General features: G+C 40.7%; 1 protein-coding gene across 21 annotated transcripts in view; it reads right to left on the reverse strand.

Annotated features, from left to right (window-relative positions):
- BEST3 (bestrophin 3) overlaps positions 1 to 21,549 on the reverse strand; it is a 56,603-nt gene that overhangs the window by 20,111 nt on the left and 14,943 nt on the right. For 19 of the 21 annotated variants that reach the window (XM_006058385.4, XM_045165448.1, XM_025283950.3 and 16 more), the window contains 5 exons: positions 17,565 to 17,719; positions 15,527 to 15,604; positions 15,264 to 15,416; positions 11,579 to 11,659; positions 9,528 to 9,679 (listed from right to left, as the gene is read on the reverse strand). In XM_006058385.4, the coding sequence (XP_006058447.3) occupies positions 9,528 to 9,679; positions 11,579 to 11,659; positions 15,264 to 15,416; positions 15,527 to 15,604; positions 17,565 to 17,719 (619 nt within the window). Of the gene's footprint in view, positions 1 to 6,864; positions 7,581 to 9,527; positions 9,680 to 11,578; positions 11,660 to 15,263; positions 15,417 to 15,526; positions 15,605 to 17,564; positions 17,720 to 21,549 lie in introns of those variants that run through there. The other 2 variants (XM_044941621.2, XM_044941612.2) reach the window with 2 other exon arrangements.

Genomic DNA, 21,549 nt, shown 5'->3' on the forward strand with positions numbered 1-21,549 from the left:
TGGACGTGAGTCTGAGTGAACTCCAGGTGTTGGTGATGGACAGGGAGGCCTGGCGTGCTGCAATTCATGGGGTTGCAAAGAGTCGGACATGACTGAGCGACTGAACTGAACTGAAGACAGTAGAACTTAAAACATTCTTACAAAAAAAAAAAAAGAGATAAATATGTGAGGTGAAGGATTTGTTAATTAATGAGATGGGGGAATCCTTTCACAATGTATACATATATCAAATCACCACAATGTACACTTTATTATAATTTTATATGTCAACTCCATTGCAATAAAGCTGAAATGTTAAAAAAATTTTGCTTTGAATACACTATCATTCCTTTCTGTCTTTGCCTATATCTAGAATGTACTCTCTGCTGCATCCCCCCCTTCTGTCTATATGCTATATGCTTCATTCTTTTTTTTTGGCTGATTTTCTTTCTTTTTTTTTTTTTTGACTGTGCTTTGTGGCTTGCAAGATCTTAGTTTCCCAACCAGGATCAAACCTGGGCCCTGGCAGTGAAAGCACCAAGTCCTAACCATTGGACCACTGTGGAAATCCTTCTGAATTCATTCTTTTTTTAAAATCTTATTTTAATTTTTAAAATTAGACTGTAGTTGATTTGCAGTGTTGTGTTAGTTTCAGGTATGCAGCAAAGTGAATCAGCTATATCTACCTATCTATATATCTCCACTCTTTTTTTAAGATTCTTTTCCCATATAGGCCATTACGGAGCACTGAGTAGAGTTACCTGTGCTATGCAGTAGGTCCTTAATAGTTTTCTATTTTATATATAGTGAAAGCGTTAGTCACTCAGTCATGTCTGACTCTTTGCAGCCCCATGGACTACATGTAGCCTGCCAGGCTTCTCTGTCCATGGAATACTCCAGGCAAGAATACTGGAGTGGGTAACCATTTCCCTTCTCCAGGGGATCTTCCCCACCCAGGGACTGAAGTTGGGTCTCTTGTTTTGCAGACAGATTCTCTACCATCTGAGCTACCAAGGAAGCCCATATAGTAGTGTCAAAATTCATTCTTAAAGATGCATATTAGGGACTTCTCTGGTATTCAGTGATTAGCTCTGTGTCCCAATATAGGGGATGCATGTGTGATTCCTGGATGGAGAATTAAGATCCCACATGCCACATCTTGCAGTCTAAACAATAAAAATTTAAAAAATGAGATGCATACTACATTCCCCAACTGAAAGGGGCTTGCTTTATCAGACCCCATGAAGAGTACCTTCACTGTGTTCCCATAAAACTCTCAACATTTCTCTATCACTGCATTTACCACATAGTTTTATAACTAGTCTCATTATGTTTGAGGGCTTAAAAGACATGTTTTTTTTTTTTTTAATTTGTCTTTGTTTTTGCCTATTCCTAACATCTGGCATAGAACCTACCATATACTAGACCCTAAAATAAAGTTTTGCTTGGATAAATGAACATGTATACAAGGAAAATGATAATTTAAATTTGCACTTGAGATAAAAATGAGAAGAGGAATTACTTTATTTCAGTAATGTATATTTGAAAAATGTGTAGAAAATAGAGCAATATTTTGAACATGTTCCTGAATATAGAGAACAAAGAAATTGTCTCCAAGGAGTTTCCTTTTTATGTGGAAATGTGTAGTGTGCTAAATATGAAAAAATGTATGAGGCGGAGTAATTTCTCAGGTTGCCCTTGGATAGTAATATTGTTATTCAGTTACTGAAAGACATTGCCTCCATTTTGGAATTTCTGAATCGTGGGAATTGTGATTACAAACCTGAAACATTGATAGGAAAAGATGAGGGAAATCTGATTTCTGAATTAAATATGCTGGGAACATATATCTTAATAACCCTGTGTACGAGACAGCAAAAGAGACACTGATGTATAGAACAGTCTTATGGACTCTGTGGGAGAGGGAGAGGGTGGGAAGATTTGGGAGAATGGCATTGAAACATGTAAAATATTATGTATGAAACGAGTTGCCAGTCCAGGTTCGATGCACGATACTGGATGCTTGGACAACCCAGAGGGATGGTATGGGGAGGGAGGAGGGAGGAGGGTTCAGGATGGGGAACACATGTATACCTGTGGCGGATTCATTTTGATATTTGGCAAAACTAATACAATTATGTAAAGTTTAAAAATAAAATAAAATTTAAAAAAAAAGAATAAGAAAATTTAAAAAAATATTCAGGAAAGGATTTTAAATGCCCATTGATATATTTGCATCCATACCATGCCGACACCTAGTCTTCATCCAAACGAGAGAAAAACTTATTGGCTCAGTCATTATCAACCGCCTGTGCTACAATAATCCTTACTTTTACTGCCTTTTCCCTGAACCTCACTCAGATGATTTACTTGGTATTGTTGTATTTGGTGAGTGAATAATTCAATGCTTAGCAAATTATCTTTTAAGATTTTAGAGGACACCTATTGTCTTCGCCAGCCCAGCAGACCATTCACCCTTCTCCTGTAATAGCACCTTCATCTTTCTTGCCAGCATCACCTGCTGCATATCGTTGGTTGGAGCTGACCATACCCTTTGGTCAAAGATGGATGCATGAAACAGCATTAGCTAATCAAAATATCGTGTTTTCTTGTTGACAGTTATTGGTTCAGAAACAGATATGTTTGCCAAACCTAGCCAATCGTAATGAATCCAGTACTCTAGTTTTCAGAGCTGGAAAAGAGATGTAGTTTTCCCACAGCATTTATTAAGAAGACAGGTTGTACACCTGGAGCTGCTGGCTACCATCTTATCTGTCTGCCATCAGGAAGGGAGAGCTAGGCCGGAACCTGAGCCAGTGGAGAGAAAAGTAGAACTGAGAGACAGAGAGGGCAATGCAGGTCTTGGTGACACACGTGAGCCTCTGCACCCAGCCACATCCAAAGCTAGGCCACTTTCTGGATGTGACCCAAGAAATCCCTTTTTGCTTATGCTATCTTGAGTTGGTTCTCTGTCATTGGCAACCAGAAACATCTTGTCTAATAACATACTCATGGGAAAAAGTGACGCTAATGGATTGAAGAGAATATTCTTGCTGACTTCCAAAAGCCTGAATTCCTGCAGTGACCTTTCCTGGATTGTGAGGCCCACTTTAGAGTCCTCATTCATGAAGAAAGTCAAGACCAAGTAACTTTTGCCTAGTTTTTTCTTGAACAGTTAGTTCTAGTGGAGTCCAGTTAAACTTCTCACAAAAACCTCCCCTAAAAGACCCTAGCTTTGCCTGTGCCTGTGAGTAAATAGGCGATAGTAACTAGTAGTAAATAGGCCATTATAACTAATAGTAAACAGATTAGATCTGATAGATAAAGTGCCTGATGAACTATGGACAGAGGTTTGTGGCATTGTATAGGAGACAGGGATCAAGACCATCCCCAAGAAAAAGAAATGCAAAAAAGCAAAATGGCTGTCCTGAGGAGGCCTTACAAATAGCTGTGAAAAGAAGAGACGCAAAAAGCAAAAGAGAAAAGGACAGATATACCCATTTGAATTCAGAGTTCCAAAGAATAGCAAGGAGAGGTAAGAAAGCATTCCTCAGCGATCAAGGCAAATAGAGGAAAACAATAGAATGGGAAAGACTAGAGATCTCATTAAGAAAATTAGAGATACTAAGGGGACATTTCATGCAAAGATGGGCTCGATAAAGGACAGAAATGGTATGGACCTAAGAGAAGCAGAAGATATTAAGAAGAGGTGGCAAGAATACACAGAAGAACTGTACAAAAAAGATCTTCATGACCCAGATAATCATGATGGTGTGATCACTGACCTAGAGCCAGACATCCTGGAATGTGAAGTCAAGTGGGCCTTAGAAGGATCACTAGGAACAAAGCTAGTGGAGGTGATGGAATCCCAGTTGAGCTATTTCAAATCCTGAAAGATAATGCTGTGAAAGTGCTGTACTCAATATGCCAGCAAATTTGGAAAACTCAGCAGTGGCCACAGGACTGGAAAAGGTCAGTTTTCATTCCAACCCCAAAGAAAGGCAATGCCAAAGAATGTTCAAACTACTGCACAATTGCACTCATCTCACACGCTAGTAAAGTAATGCTCAAAATTCTCCAAGCAAGGCTTCAACAATACGTGAACCGTGAACTTCCAGATGTTCAAGCTGATTTTAGAAAAGGCAGAGGAACCAGAGATCAAATTGCCAACATCTGCTGGATCATTGAAAAAGCAAGAGAGTTCCAGAAAAATATCTATTTCTGCTTTATTGACTATGCCAAAGCCTTTGATTGTGTGGATCACAGTGAACTGTGGAAAATTCTGACAAAGATGGGAATACAAGACCACCTGACCTGCCTCTTGAGAAATCTGCATGCAGATCAGGAAGCAACACTTAGAACTGGACATGGAACAACAGACTGCTTCCAAATAGGAAAAGGAGTACGTCAAGGCTATATATGGTCACCCTGCTTATTTAACTTATATGCAGAGTACATCATGAGAAATGCTGGGCTGGAGGAAGCACAAGCTGGAATCAAGATTGCCGGGAGAAATATCAATAACCTCAGATATGCGGATGACACCAACCTTATGGCAGAAAGTGAAGAAGAACTAAAGAGCCTCTTGATGAAAGTGAAAGAGGAAAGTGAAAAAGTTGGCTTAAAGCTCAACATTCAGAAAATGAAGATCATGGCACTGGGTCCCATGACTTTATGGCAAGTAGGTGGGGAAACAGTGGAAACAGTGGCTGACTTTATTTTGGGGGGGCTCCAAAATCACTGCAGATGGTGACTGCAGCCATGAAATTAAAAGACACTTACTCCTTGGAAGGAAAGTTATGACCAACCTAGATAGCATATTCAAAAGCAGAGACATTACTTTGCCAACAAAGGTCCATCTGGTCAAGGCTATAGTTTTTCCAGTGGTCATGTATGGATGTGAGAGCTGGACTATAAAGAAAGCTGAGCGCCGAAGAATTGATGCTTTTGAACTGTGGTGTTGGAGAAGACTCTTGAGAGTCCCTTGGACTGCAAGGAGATCCAATCAGTCATCCTAAAGGAGATCAGTCCTGGCTGTTCATTGGAAGGACTGATGTTGAAGCTGAAACTCCAAAACTTTGGCCACCTGATGCGAAGAGCTGACTCATTTGAAAAGACCCTGATGGTGGGAAAGATTGAGGGCAGGAGGAGAAGGGGACGACAGAGGATAAGATGGTTGGATGGCATCACCGACTCAATGGACATGGGTTTGGGTGGTCTCCAGGAGTTGGTTATGGACAGGGAGATCTGGCATGCTAAAGTTCATGGGGTTGCAAAAAGTCAGACACGACTGAGCGACTGAACTTAAGTGAACTGAAATAGGCCATCGTAACTAGTAGTTCAGTTCAGTTCAGTTCAGTCACTCAGTCGTGTCTGACTCTTTTCGACCCCATGAATCACAGCACCAGGCCTCCCTGTCCATCACCAACTCCTGGAGTTCACTCAGACTTACGTCCATCGAGTCGGTGATGCCATCCAGCCATCTCATCCTCTGTCGTCCCCTTCTCCTCCTGCCCCCAATCCCTCCCAGCATCAGAGTCTTTTCCAATGAGTCAACTCTTCGCATGAGGTGGCCAAAGTACTGGAGTTTCAGCTTTAGCATCAGTCCTTCCAAAGAAATCCCGGGGCTGATCTCCTTCAGAATGGGCTGGTTGGATCTCCTTGCAGTGCAAGGGACTCTCAAGAGTCTTCTCCAACACCACAGTTCAAAAGCATCAATTGTTCGGCGCTCAGCCTTCTTCACAGTCCAATTCTCACATCCATACATGACCACTGGAAAAACCATAGCCTTGACTAGATGGACCTTTGTTGGCAAAGTAATGTCTCTGCTTTTGAATATGCTATCTAGTTTGGTCATAACTTTCCTTCCAAGGAGTAAGCGTCTTTTAATTTCATGGCCGCAGTCACCATCTGCAGTGATTTTGGAGCCCCCCAAAATAAAGTCAGCCACTGTTTCCACTGTTTCCCCACCTACTTGCCATAAAGTCATGGGACCCAGTGCCATGATCTTCATTTTCTGAATGTTGAGCTTTAAGCCAACTTTTTCACTTTCCTCTTTCACTTTTATCAAGAGGCTTTTTTAGTTCCTCTTCACTTTCTGCCATAAGGGTGGTGTCATCTGCATATCTGAGGTAAGTAGGTCATCTTATCTAGTAGTGAATATGCCAACTTAACCACAGGATCTCTCTTACAACTGGTAACTGTTTGCTTCATTCTTACCTCCTGGTTTGCTTTCAAGCATTTTATTTTCTGTGACAGATTTCCAGGCTTAGTTAAATATGAAAAATAGTTTAGACTTGTTCAATCTTTCTGTGCCAAAATTTGACATCCACAAAAGAGATCTGTACTAGTTGACAATTATAATGCTCTTCAGTTATTTATAGAGTGTTTTTATGCTTACCATCTTGTTTAATCATCCCAATAATCATTTGGATTATGTATTTTCTCCAAGGCCTTATAAATTCCTAATACTATGTTTCTATATTTAGAAATACGAGGAACACATATTTTTGTTTTATTATTAATTTTTTTTGGCTGCGCCACACAGCTTGTGCGATCTTAGTTCCCTGGCCATGGCGTGAACCTGGGCCCATGACAGTGAAATCGTGGAGTCCTAACCACTGGATCACCAGGGCATTCCCAAAATACATAGTTTAATACTTTCTAAAGAATATGGACACTTGCATAGGAATGTGAAATTATGATGATTAGGATGAATATGTAGATCAAGATTAAATCTTGAGAAAAAAAAAAAATCTTCATTTCATGGAATCATACTCAATTGTGTCTGACCCTTTCTGACCCCATGGACTGTAGCCCACTAGGCTCCTCTGTCCATGGGATTCTCCAGGCAAGAATATTGGAGTGGGTTGCCATTTCCTTCTCCAGGGGATCTTCCTGACCCAGGGATCGACCCAGGATTGAACCCACATCACCTGTGTCTCCTGCACTGGTAGGCAGATTCTTTACCACTGAGCCACCCCGGAATGGACGCAAGTGGCACTTGCGTCCAAACAGAGTCCTCGTGACTCCCCAGCCCTATCAGTGGTGCTGGTCTCCTTTCTTTTACAAGTCAGATCTTCAAATACTTTGCATTAATCAACGACGGGAGAGGAGGGGAAGGTTAAAGCTTATAGAGTGATCTAAAAACAAACTGACAGAAAAACATCTATTAATTTTCAAAACTGAGAAGGTTGCCAGATATCTGTGAAACTACCACTGCAGAATACATTACAAAAGACTGAGAAGTGCAGACAGCAGGGAATTACTATTTATAGAGACTGAGCAATCTGCTGGAGTAGGGATGAGTACCTTGGTCAGGAGGAGGCCCTGGACAGGAGGGCCCAGGCTTAGCAGGCATCTAGAAGCAGAAACAAGGCCAGCCTGGAGTAGCCACCTTTACCAAGCTGTGCTTGGAGAGCAGCAAGACGAGTTTTCTGACTCCTTCATTGTCTCGTTATTTGCCACAACGCCTGAAATTTTACTTTCAGTCATGTTTTTCTTTGAGTCTTCAAGGGATTTCAGCCTCAGAGGTTCTAGGAGCCCTAGGAGACATTCAGGGCTTCCCTGGTGGCTCAGTGATAAAGAATCCACTTGCAATGCTGGAGATGCAAGAGACATGGGTTTGATCCCTGGGTTAGGAAGATCCCCTGGAGGAGGGCATGGCAACCCACAACAGTATTCTTGCCTGGAGAATCCCATGGACAGAGGAGCCTGGCAGCTTACAGTCCATGGGGTTGCAAAAAGTTGGACATGACTGAAGCGAATTAGCAGCAGCAGCAGGCAGCAGGCAGGAAACATTCAGCTAAGAGTAAAGCATTATATGGACTGGATTGAAGCTAAATATTCTCATATTAGCATTAAACACAAGATAACAGGCCCCAAATGGAGTCACTTTGCTAAGCACCATGTCACAAAACCAAGACTTAATTACAGTTTCGGTTTTCCCAGAAATGGAATCTTAAGCCAGTCAATCAGGAATTGCCTGATCAGCACTGGTTAGGTATTCTGCCTGTTAGACCCCTGCCGTCTCCTATAGGAAAGTGACCTTGCAATAAACAGCCCAGTTTTTTGCCATGTGTAACTTCCTTATTCCTGCTCCCTTCTGCCTATGAAAGGCTTTCATTTTTATAGTTCTGTGGAGCTCCTTTGTCTTTGAGAGATTGGATGCTGCCCAATTCAAGAATCGGTGAATGAAGCAATAAGACATTTAAAATTTACTCAGTTGAATGCAAACATAGAAAACAGACTTGTGGGCACAGAGGATGGGATGAACTGAGATAGTAGCATGGAAACATATGCATTATCATATGTAAGACAGATCACTAATGGGAAATTGCTGTAAAACGCAAGGAGCTCAGTGTAGTACTCTGTGGCAACCCAGAGGGGTGGATGGGGTGGGGAGGAGAGGGAGGTGAAAGAGAGAGTGGACATATGATACCTATGGCTGATTCATGTTGGTGTGTGGCAGAAACCAGCACAATATTGTAAAGCAACTTTCCTCCAATTAAAAATAAATACATTTAAAAAAAGCTTAAGGAGGGAATTTCAAAAAAATTCATCCAGTTGAATTTTGCTTTTTAACAGTAGCAAAAGAGAAGGGCTGAACTGCGTGAGAGGGAGAGAAAGAGGATCACAGGTGGCAACTTTAGACATGATCTCACTTCATAAATCTGCCTAGAGTGGGCCTCAGGGAAAAATGAACTACAGTTTTGCCAAAAATTATAAGAAAAATTCTGTAAAAGTTTTTCCTTTTTCTATAATTTTTTGGAGGGGTTCTTTTTACTTGTCTAAATTTGTCCACACTCCTCTTTTTAAGTTACTTGGAAACCATGGCATCTGCCTTCAGCAAATATACTTAAACTTCCTCCACATTCACACATTTCTGCAAAATCAAATACATGATCAGATTTAATAAAATTATTCAGGAACTGCGCATGATTTACTGAAGGCCTCAGCCCGTTTATTTAAAGCTCACAGTACGTATGGACAGATTGTTATGTTCAAACCACTGAACAGAGACTGGCTTGTACACTAAACAAGTCAGTTTGATCAAAGCATAATCTTGGAGGAAACTTTTTTGATAAAATTTACCTTAAGGCTTATTTGTCTCAAAATAGTCTAGCACAGTGCCTACACATGGTATATGCTCAATAAATACTTTTTAAAATGCATTTCATTATGATGGTCATAATTAAATAATAAATAACAATATAATTAAATAACTACTTCAAGTTGGAAGGAAAAGAAAAAAAAGATAGTTTCACAACTATTAGAAAAATTTGCTGTGGTATAAAAGCAAGGTGAAATGCAAATTACCCTCAAATACACACACACACACTCCATATTTAAACCAGAAACTACAGTCATTTTAATTTCTCACACTCTTGGACATATTAATTATGTCTGAAAATTTGAAAAGGCTACCATTATGGGATATTAATAATTGAGAGTTCTTATGAAAGTAACTTCAGGACCACAGTATAAAAAGATCAGAACAGTGACTTACTTATTTTCTAAATGTTGGTGAGTTTTAGAAATGCACTTACCCCATTTGGACGGTTGACCCCAGAAATGAGGGTATGCAGTAGTCAGCAGCTGCCAGTGTGTATGGTGGACGAGCAGCAGAATCATCCCAGTAAATATCCTTCTTCATCTTGGGTAAGCTCATGTGCATTTCATCCACAGCCAAAAGAGAGACCTAAAATCATCAGTATAGTGTTAGAATAATTCTGATGTGAATTGCATTAAGAAAGAATAAGTTTCAGTGGGTGAATGAAGTTTGGAATGGGATAGAACACAGTGTGAATGAGTGAATATATAAAGGTCCACAGTTTATATTTACTACAACTAGAGCTGCTACAGAGAGTTGTACATGTCGTTCATGAGAGCACTTGGCAGAGGGGGTAAGTGGGGCCATAAAGCTACCCAGACCAGATTCCTCAAGCCACGTACCCCAGTGGAGCACATCTTATCTGGAGGCAGGAGAGACACCTTTTTATTCTTTGCTCAAAATTATCTAATTGTCTAGTGGGTATCCTGACAGCAACCACATAATCCCAGATATTATAGGAAGCTGAAGATTTCAATATACCATTTCATTGATTCCATAAGTACATTTATACTTGATATCACTTCTTATTTGCCATGACTTTTTGTTTGTTTGTTTGTTTAGAAAAATATATCAACAAGTCTATACTGCTTGCAGTCACAATGGTCTTCTCTTGTCTTTAACAAATTGATGCTTGAATAAATTATTAAACTTCTGGGAATCCAATTTTTACAGTGAGTGGTGTAGGCGTTACAATTCCTCCTTAACAGGCTGACAATGTGATTGTTGGGGGTCATACAGAGGTCATGATCTGTGAGCTGCACCAGGGTCATGGGATATGGGCTTCTCTCCCATGTCCTTGGAATATACATTCTGCCCATTGTCCCCGTAGTGGGAGATGTTTCAAGGATACAGTCTTGAGAGATCAATGTGTTGTTGAGGCCATCTGGACTGACTACATGACTGAACCCCAGTAAGGCTTCTATATCAAATTTTAGGATTCTGGCAGGTAGATATGGAGGTCTATTCACCTTGTATCTACCCAAGACAAGCCTCTTGAGTAAGTTCCCTAGCTGTTAAAACTGTCACATACCAACCTAACTTGGTCTGCCTTTTCTTTGGTCTCCCCTTTCCCTCTGTGTACGGGGGCTAGCTTGTGAATCAACAGTAAAATATTTGATACTGTTTAAGAGCCGAGTAAGGACTTTAAACAAATGGACAAGCTGAAGGTCTTTTCTTAGTTAGGTTTTCAGGAAAGAGAATGGTTGGAGGAGAATCTTGCCTAAAATAAAAGTTCTCTCATGCTACCTCTTCATGAATAACTTCTCTGGAATAATGCTTCAGCGTAAAAGCCCCGGGATCCATCTGGTGCCAGTAAGGGAGATTTTGAGACACAGGCTGGCCTGGCCCCACATTCTCAGTGTCCAGCTGCTGGACATCTGACTGTAGGATCTAATGATATGCATTTTGGAACTCACATTGTATTATGGCTGCCACATTATGTCACTGTTAATCTTTTTAGGTGGCAATTGGAAACAGATTAAAAATGTATTAAAATATTGGTCTGTACTGAGATGGAAAAGTGAAAGTGAAGTCGCTCAATCGTGTCTGTCTCTTTGTGATCCCATGGACTATAATCTACCAGGCTTCTCTGTCCATGGGATTTTCCAGGCAAGAGTACTGGAGTGGGTTGCCATTTCCGTCTCCAAGGGATCTTCCTTACCCAGGGATTGAACCTGGGTCTCCTGCATTACAGGCAGATACTTTACCCTCTGCGCCACTAGGGAAGCCCACTGAGATGGAAGAGGCTATGTAAAGCTAATAAAGAAACCTACAAAGAAAACTGGCTTAAAGTTCTATTGAAAAAGGATGGAATTTCACTGGAATTGAGATCCAGTGAGGTTTGTAAGGTTCCAAAAGAACCTGGAAGCAACATACTGAACAGCCAAACCTCTTTCATTTGTGGCTAAAGCTCTTAACTTCAGAGGCCTGCGTTCAGAGTCTGTTTAGATGACTAATGTTTGTAAAGGAAAGAAAAGCTTCTCTAACCTGCAGATTTCTGTCAATGCACCAGTTAGTTTCAAAATCATCATCATCTTCTCCAAAAGGGTTGATAAGCTGCTCAGCTACCTGCAATTGAGAACATAGAATGAGTCCGCCACGATGCTTGTGAAGACTAAGAGTGGAGGTTGGAGAGGATTCCTGTTTCACTCTCTTGATCTTGTCATCTTTCACAGTAGGAAGCCTAGAGTGGAGTGGGAGTGGGTTGATAAATACACAGGTATTTATCAGTCAGCAAGACTGAACTCTCAGACCATCACTCGTGCACCTGCATGGGTCTGCTCTTCAAAGGCTCTGTCTATTCAGCTGGTGACAATGCAGGTCCCATCCAGGAGAAGCCATGGGATGTTTAGGAGCCAAAAGACTTATTCTCAAGTACAAATCAGCCAGCAAATATCAAAGGAATTCTGACAATATGCTAGGCTCTTCAAGGGGTGCAGAGCCTGTGCTCTGAAAGAATTTACAAAAGCCCAGGTGATGAGAGAAAATGTAACTGTGGGCAAGGTTAAAGAGCAAAGAAAGACTTAAATCACAATTAAAGGAAATATTACAAGGAAATTTCACAGTAACTGGACATAACTACTAAGTGAATGAGTCAGAGAGCTAGTAAGTCATAAAGCTGGACTTTTTCTTACTTAGTTTTAACTTAAAGGATTTACTGCAAGTTACTTAGAAGTTACATAGGTTTTTATCATATATCTTCTAATAGTCAGTCAGTATTAGATGTTCTTACCATGCTCCTGAATTGAACAGCCTTCTTTTAAAAACAACTTTTTTTTGTGACCACATTGCATGCTGTGGGATCCTAGTTCCCACCCAGGGATCAATCCCATTCCATGCTCTGCAGTGGAAAGGCAGAGTCTTAACCACTGGACTGCCAGGGAAGCCCCTGAATAGCCTTCTTGATGAGAGATTTATATGCCAAATGAGACTCACCTGTTCTTCTTTTTGATTCATACCCTTTGATTTTTTTATTATTTGGATCTGTGTGTGTGTGCATATGTGTGGTTTTACATTGGGCTTAAATGTGAAAAACTTACAAGTGTATAAAATAAAAGCACCATTGATTAGTTGAATTCCTAGATTCTGAGACTTCTTGGTAAAAAAGATCTATCTATATATATTTTTAGGATTTAGGTCTAATCACTTAGAGCTGTTCTCTACATTGAGTGAACATCAAAATTATCTGAAAAGCTTTTAAAGAAAATTGATGGCTAGGTCCTTCCCTCAGAGATTCTGATTTAATGGGTGTGAAGCTGAGCCAGGCATCAGTAGTGAGCAGAGCTCCCAAAAGATTTTATTGTGTGGCCATTGTTGAGAACCCTGGATAGGGAAGGATATCCCCCTGTTCTAAGGGACAGCCTGGCAGGGCTGGTGCCTGGATCAGTCAGCTGCACAGCAATATCCATGAAAGAGTCTGTCAATGCAAGTTCCAAAGGGTTGTCTACCCTTTCTTGGCTGGTGCGAGCATGCGTGCTAAGTCGCTTCAGTTATGTCTGATACTTTGTGACCCTATGGACTTTAGCCCTCCAGGTTCCTCTGCCCATGGGATTCTCTAGGCACGAATACTGGAGTAGGTTGCCATGCCCTTCTCCAGGGGAATCTTCCCAACCCAGGGATTCCAACCTGGGAAGCCTATTTTTGCCTGGGGTTTTCTTTAAATAAAATGGGCCACTGGATGGATCCTGAAAATACTTTTGTTACATCCAGAATTTCACTTTTTTTGACATCAGTCCTACATACAATATTACAGTCTACATTTAACTACCAAAATGATATCCATGATTTTGATAGCCTGTCACAATGATAGCCTTTACTCACTTTGAGGCTCCGTTTCTAACAAATAACTGAGTAACAGACTATTCATAAGGTTAAGTTGAATTTTCTATACTTCAGTATTAATAAATATTAGAATGGTCAAGACAAAACAGCTGTTTAGAAATTGAGATACAATCCACTGGATGGGAAAACTCCCTTCTCTTAGAGTCGCCTCTCAATAGAGCTAAGATTTTCTTTACATATTTTGCCTTCAAAAATATTTTATAAAGGAAAAGAATGTTAATATTTTATTTTTGGGGGGGCCACTCTGCACAGCATGCAGGATCTTAGTTCCCTGGCCAGGGATTGAACCCATGTCCCTTGCAGTGTAGGCAGGAGTCTTAACCACTGAACCACCAGGGAAGTCCCAAGAAGGTTAATATATTAGAGAGCACTTCAGAAGGCAGGAACTGCTGACTGTTCCTTCCAGCCTGGCTGAACACTTCACATGGGCACAAAGTGAAGAATAAAAAGCTCAGCACAACTCAGGCAAAAGGACAATAAAAGACCAGAATGATTGAGGATCAAGTGTTGGGCCAATTGTGGCGATTTTCTGTTTATAAAGATAGAGTGTACTTTTTCTCTAATGAGAAATGAAAGCTGTTAGTCTCTCTTGCTCTTCGTCTTAAACGGGTAAAAATAATCCATTCACTGTCATCTGCTTAAAAATGTTTTTGCCATTTGTAAAGGAAATGCCTTTACTCTTCGGAGGGTAACTTGAAATGCCAACATATTTATTTTTTTCCTGGTTAACATTCAAACCAATGAAAGTAAAGGCGTCTGCAGGGAAAAGGCTGCAACAACATGGAAGGCCTGGATGTGCATGTCGACACGTGGTTGTTGGAAGGTCAGACATTTGAAATTCTACTTTATTAAAGTTATCTTCAAACTGTCCTTAGATTTCAGTTACCTTAAAAAAGGCATAATCTTTGACCTTTTTCTGTCAGATACTAAAGAGAGGGAAGAACCAGGTTTCTGATATTGTTACATACATTGGGGTGGAAGGGAGATGGTGGTGGGAACAAATAAAATTTAATGCTGATGATTGGACTAGTTCTTTTCATTGCTCTGACCTGCTTTTAATTTCCTGTTGTCATTAATCTTGGTGTTTCTGGTTTTGATTCCGATGAATTCCTTTGAGTCTCAGTTCTGGTTTTGAAAATGGAATGCATTTAATATCGTGGGGCAGCTAGTGGGATTTCAGGGAATAGAAACTAACTATTTAGAGTTGAGCACAGCCAAGATTGTTTAGTCGCTCAATCATGTCTGATTCTTTTCAAGCCATGGACTGTAGCCCGTGAGGCTCCTCTGTCCATGGGATTTTCCAGGCAAGAATACTGGAGTGGGGTGACAATTCCCTTCTCCAGGGGATCTTCCTGACCCAGAGATTGAACCTACATCTCCTGCATTGCAAGTTGATTCTTTATCACTGGGCCACCTGGGAAGCCCAGAACCAAGATAAAAATATAATAATCATGCTTAAGTCTGAGATACAAGACTTCTTATTTACTTTCTTTTACTCTGCCTAGTCACTTGTTGTGGTATAAAATATCAATGCAGGTATGCTTAATACTTTAATTACATTATCATAATCCTAGTGAGCGCACACAAAGACTTAACACAATCAATGCCATAAAAGAGTAACATCTTTGCATAAATGAGCTCTGCAGTACAATACTCACCACATCCCTGCCACTTGAACTCCCAGTTGAAAAATAGTAACATCTCAGCTATTAAATGTTAAATCTACCTTGGAGTCACTCATGAATGAGTGATTCAGTAAGGGATCAGTGTGCAGAGTTTGGAACAGGACCTAGACTGTAGGAGGGTCTCAGGCGTGGAGACTGTTGGCTACCTTGAGCCATCCTGCGTAGAAGAAGAATTGTAGGAGAGTGAAGATTGGAATGTAAAGATCTAAGTCATGCCCCGCATAGCCTTTGGTGGGATCCAAAAACTGGCGTCCAATCAGGCAGGCAAAGAAGAAGGTGTAGACAGCCAGCGTGACCACCTGAAACAGAGAGAAACCCTACTGAGAGCACAGCCCTGGCTGCCCCGAGACAGCCAGCATGCCAAAGTGGGCAATGGAAAGAAAAAAATCACATGCCAAGGATTTGATACCTGGGTGTAAACCAGCGGAATCCCAACCCAGTCATAACCAAATAAGAGGCTGCACCAGGAGCGAAATCGGTTCATTTCCTAAGCCAGAAATAGATAAAACACGATTTACTAAGATGATAGGTGTGGTAAATAACATTTACTAGGATTCAGAATATGGCTGTGGCTTTTAGAAATACACCTATAAAATAATGATCACGACTTTGAAAGACTAGAAATTGGTTCTGAAGGCCACTCCAAAAGGAAAATTTTGAAAATGACAAGCTATTGACATCATTCAATGATGTACAAAAGTGATAAGTACAGTTGTACAGTTTAAAAAAATATAAAGATAAATCAGGATGGTATAGAAATATCCCCTATTCTATTGAATTCATAATTTCCCACTATATATTTATAGGCCCAAAGGGGTGGTGGAAATACAGTAGTTAATATTTCAAAGAAATCATTTCTAAATTATGTGGAGAGCAGATTATTTTTTGTTTCGTCTTTTTTGAAAACATGCATACTGAAGATCTTAGAAAAAAGCCTAAATACATCTATGCCTTTCCCCCCAACAAATGAACACTTTAGAATACTTCTATTGATAGAAAATCTATCTCTGTTAAAGCAGAAAGGACTGAATCCATTGATTTCTTTTTTCTCTACTGAACACAAGTTATTATTTAAGACTGAGAAAGAGTAAATGCTAATTTAGGAGCTATTTTAAAATCATTCACTCCTTTTAGCCTAATGAAGGCAGGAGACTGTCATGGCACAAATCTGTCTAGCCCATCTATAAATTTGTTTCTCAAATGCATTCAGGATTATTTCATTTAATGAAAACACAGCTTTGTTTCCTGGGTCATCTGGAAAGCTGGTTAACTTTGCTAAGTCACTTCAGTCATGTCCGACTCTTAGTGAACTGGTGGACTGTAGCCCGCCAGGGTCCTCTGTCCATGGGATTCTCCAGGCAAAAATATTGGAGTGGGTTGCCATTTCCTCCTCCAGAGGATTAACTTTGGGATATTCCAATTTGGGGGAACTGACTGGGGATTTGGGTCCAGGATCCTGGAGTTAGGGATGGCAAATATGGCTCTTGGGTGCCAGAATCTTCTGAGCCCTTTGCAGACATTGCTGATCAATCAAGGAACATTTTCTTGTAGAGCCTATTACAAAGCCTGTGTGTGTTAGTGGCTCAGTTCCGTCCAGTTCTTTTTGACCCCATGGACTGAAGCCCACTAGGCTCCTCCATCCATGGAATTCTTCAGGTAAGAATACTGGAGTGGTTTCCACTTTCTTACTCCAGGGGATCATCCTGACCCAGGGATTGAACCTGAATCTCCTGCATTGCAGGCAGATTCTTTACAGTCTGAGCCACCAGGGAAGCCTGTTATAAAGCCTTCAATTCAGTTCAGTTCAGTTGCTCAGTCGAGTCCGACTTTTTGCGACCCCATGGACTGCAGCATGCCAGGCCTCCCTGTCCATCACCAACTCCCAGAATTTATTCAAACTCAAGTCCATTGACTCAGTGATGCCATCCAACCATCTCATCCTCTGTTGTCCCCTTCTCTGCCCACCTTCAATCTTTCCCAGCATCAGGGTCTTTTCAAATGAGTCAGTTCTTTGCATCAGGTGCCCAAAGTACTGGAGTTTCAGCTTCAGCATCAGTCCTTCCAATGCATATTCAGGACTGATTTCCTTTAGGATGGACTGATTGGATCTCCTTGCAGTCCAAGGGACTCTCAAGAGTCTTCTCCAAAACCATAGTTCAAAGTAGGCTTTATAATGAATGATGAAAAAGTTGGCTTAAAACTCAACATTCATTACAAAGCCTACTTCTGCTTAAAACAGCCTCTAAGCAACCACCTCCAATCAACTTCAGTTAAAACTGTGTTATATTCTCCTCCTGCATTTGAGGGTTCTAATCCTAGCCCAGTCTTTCTGGTTCCTTTGGAAGCAGGATTGAACAAAGCAGACTCGTCCAGGTCTAACCTTTTACATCCAAGTCCCTGTTGGTGTCTGAGTCGTATCTTTTAACTGACGTTTGCAATATACTTACAGTCATCAGTGATTGAAGATCAACACTGTCTCTGATTCTACCTTCCTTCCGGGCTTTAGCTGCGAGATTTCCAAACCAGATGAATGGAACCCAGTATTTCAGATGAGGAGATTTGAGGTGGTCGAATAATTTTCTTTCATCTGCTGTCATAAAACCTTTACACAAAGTAAAAAGAGAGAGGTTATACAGACTTGATTTAACAGTAATGTTTGTCTTAGTTGCTCAGTCGTGTCCTACTCTTTGTGACCCCATAGATTGTAGCCTGCCAGGCTCCTCTGTCCATGGGATTCTCCAGGCAAGAATACTGGAGTGGGTTGCTGTTTTCTTCTCCAGGGGATCTTCCTGACCCAGGGATTGAACTGGCATCTCTTATGTGTCCTGCATCGCAGGTGGGTTCTTTACTGTCTAAGCCACCAGGGAAGCCCCTTAGCATTAATGCTGCTGCTGCTAAGTCGCTTCAGTCATGTCCAACTCTGTGCGACCCCATAGACGGCAGCCCACCAGGCTCCGCTGTCCCTGGGATTCTCCAGGTAAGAACACTGGAGTGGGTTGTTATTTCCTTCTCCAACGCATGAAAGTGAAAAGTGAAAGTGAAGTCGCTCAGTCGTGTCTGACTCTTAGCGACCCCATGGACTGCAGCCTACCAGGCTCCTCCGCCCATGGGATTTTCCAGGCAAGAGTACTAGAGTGGGGCGCCATTGCCTTCTCCGTTAGCATTAATATCTTACCCTAAATATTTCAGCGTCTACTATGTGAGCATAGACTGGGGGATATTCAAGAAATAAAAAATAATGCGGTACCTGTCTCAAGTAGTTTTTACTTGTATTAGAGAAAAGGACTATTTACCTCTGTGAGGACTGCTTACATACATTGCCTTATATACCGATATATAACCGTTTGTGTGTGCATGCATGTGTGATCGCAGGGCCAATAGGAAGCAAGGTGACATTAAATGTGGACTAGGACATCAAGGGAATGTCTCTTCTTTAGGGTTTGGTAAAATTGAGAACAGGAATACTTAGAATTGTTCAGATTTAAAGAATAAAAGTTGATAATGTATACAAAGCACTTAGTGTTTTGCCCAACAGGTGAATCACATGACTTTTCCTCCTGATGCTTCTTTTCAAACACCTAATTAACCAGGTTCTCTTCTGAGAAGCCTTCCTTGATTCCTTCTGTCTCTCCCCTTCAAATCACCACAGGGCTCTCTCTTGCCTCATGTTATGGTCGTGTTAGACACAAATGTTTCCCCTGCTAAGACCCTTTGGGAGGGCAAAAGGCATATTATCTTCACAGTCCCCACAGCATTTTGCATATACTTTAAAAGTGTTTCTTTGATTTTGTGTGTCTCCGTGTGTGTATGCGTGTATGTACGTGTGTGTGTGCATAACACAATTTGCTTCAGCTTTCAGTGACTTCTCTGAGCCTCAGTTTCCTCATGTGTAAAAGAGATAATAATGTCTACTTCACAAGGATGTTGTAGAAGTACCTGAGATGGGGAACATATGCCAAGAGGTTAACATAGCACTTTGCACATAAATAACACTCAGGAAGTGTTATTATGTTTCACATATTATGTGAAACTTTACTTATCCTCCACCTCCTGCACACCTAAAGAAGAGACTTGAATAATAGGAGAGGAATAATAAGGTAGCAGGTTTATTTATTAACAAACATTTATGGAATGTCTACTATGTAAAGATTTGTTCATATAAATATGTGCTTCAAAAGCTTACTGTTTACACTTGACCTTTTTTTTTTTTAATTCGAATGAGTAGTTCAGTGGGCACAAAAATCCTAACAGGCTAAAGAAATATTAATGGGGAAAGTAAGTCTCATTTTCCCAACCAACCAGTTTCCCTCCCTGAAGGAAATCACTACAACCAGGTTATTTTGTATATTTCCGGAGAAGTGTCACAGATTTCACACAGGCCAAATTTTTAAAAACACAAATGACTTTATACTCCATACATGTCTGCATTTGCTTCTTTTTTTCAAGTTATATCTTGGAGATTTTTTTTGTTAAGATGTGGTGAGCAGAATCATTCTTTTTAATGGCTGCATTCTAGTTAGTTTTGTACAATATCTTACACAACTAGTCTTCTTCTGAACAGAGTTTCAAGTTGTTGTCACAACGCACTGAGCTGAGCTCCCTGTGCTGCAGAGCAGCTTTCCGCTCGCTAGCTATTATACACGTGGAGTATACATATGTCATTGCTGCCATTTCAATTCATCCCGCCCTCTCCTTCCTTCCTGTGTCCATGAGACCTTTAGGGCAAGATTCCCGACCCAGTGTTGCACCTTACAGTCTCATGTGCCTGTGTCTTAGCCCAAATGCCTTTTAGAAAATACCACTGCCTTTGCCTTATCCCCAGAGGTGTTGATTCAATTGGTCTAGAGTAAGGTCCCGGGGTAAGCATGCTTTTAAATCTTCCTGAGTGATCTAATGATTTGGGTCCAGGCAGTTGCATGTTTACAAATCTCTGCAGGAAATTCTGAACTATAGCGATGCTTGAAAAATCACTTTCTCACTGAATGAAGATTCTGTTAACTCAGTTTGAAATAAACAGAGTAACAATTACAAGGCGAGTATTTACCAACAAGAGACTAGTTTTAGATAATACTCAGGTTATTTACATTAGCTTTGAAAAGTCTGCCCATGCCAGGGGAACTGAACTCTCTCTGGTGGTCAAAAATAAGAATGAGCCCGAGAATTCTTGTCTTGTTTCTCAGTGCATTTCAAAGTTGTTGCATGATCTAGATAATCCATTTGGGTTTTTGTTTTAAAAGACTTACAGAATATGATGAAATCTAATGATAAGTCAGTAGATGACCTGTCTTGGCTCTGTGTTTAAAGACCTACTGCAACCTTTCACCCTTTCCCTGGAAGTCTATTCTCAGATATTTCATATCAATTGTCTAACAGTTACAGTCTTGGGATTCATAGTGCAGTTTTCAAAAATGACCGCATGTGTATACTTGGCTGAAATCTCTGTCATTTGACCTCTGGTTATTTTTTATTCAGGAATATGGATCAAATTGTGCTGGCAAGTCCTTTCTGGCTTCTTAGCAGAAAGAAAATATGCAGAGTGAGGAATTATTTAATGCAAACACTAAAGCAAGAGTTAGGTACCCCCCTCCCCCCATCCCTGTCGTGTAGCAAACCAATTGGTTGAAAAGCGACATGTAGAGTTAGGAAAGCAGGGGGTTTAAATGTTCAGTCCAAATGTACTGAGCATTTTGCTAGGTACTGTGAAAAACGAACCAGACACTAATGTGTCCTCCAAGAGTATACAGGCAGAATAATTTTTATTATTTCCTGCAGGGTTATATGTCTTATACAAAGTAACCCTATCTTTGGAAATTGAGTTACTGGTCCCTTGAAAGAAAAGTCTAGATTGTTAGTGAAATCAATTTAGAGAGCATCTGTTATTAAATGGAATGCTATCATCATCAGTGCTTCAGACCATTTTAACCAGAGATCAATGATATTTTCAGAATGTGGTCATTATCCTCATCTCTAAGGTTATGTTTACCACAGGTATCGATTTGCTGCAGTTTGGCAATACCATCAGTTGGCTTATCCTCACGTTACCCTGTCTCCTTCACATATCTATCTTCTTGCCACATCTCCTCAGACCCTATCCACACTCCTAACATTGCTATTTTATCTTGCTATTGCATCTGGCTTGAATTTCTCTTGCTATCTCTTTTCCTTCTGGTTTTCTGGCTAGTTCAGCTCTGCTCAGCAATTTTCATATTGCTTATCCCAAAGAACACTTTTTAACATTTCAAATCAGAGTTTAAAAAATATATAGATATAGATATACAATTATGCACACGCACAGTGGCTTCCCAGGTGGCACTAGTGGTAAAGAACCCGTCTGCCAATGCAGGTAGACATAAGAGACATGGGTTTCATCTCTGGGTGGGGAAGATCCCCTGGAGGAGGGCATGGCAATCCACTCCAGTATTTTTGCTTGAA

The sequence above is a fragment of the Bubalus bubalis genome, chromosome 4 (genome assembly GCF_019923935.1).
Source record: "Bubalus bubalis isolate 160015118507 breed Murrah chromosome 4, NDDB_SH_1, whole genome shotgun sequence".
Classification (NCBI taxonomy): Eukaryota; Metazoa; Chordata; class Mammalia; order Artiodactyla; family Bovidae; genus Bubalus; species Bubalus bubalis.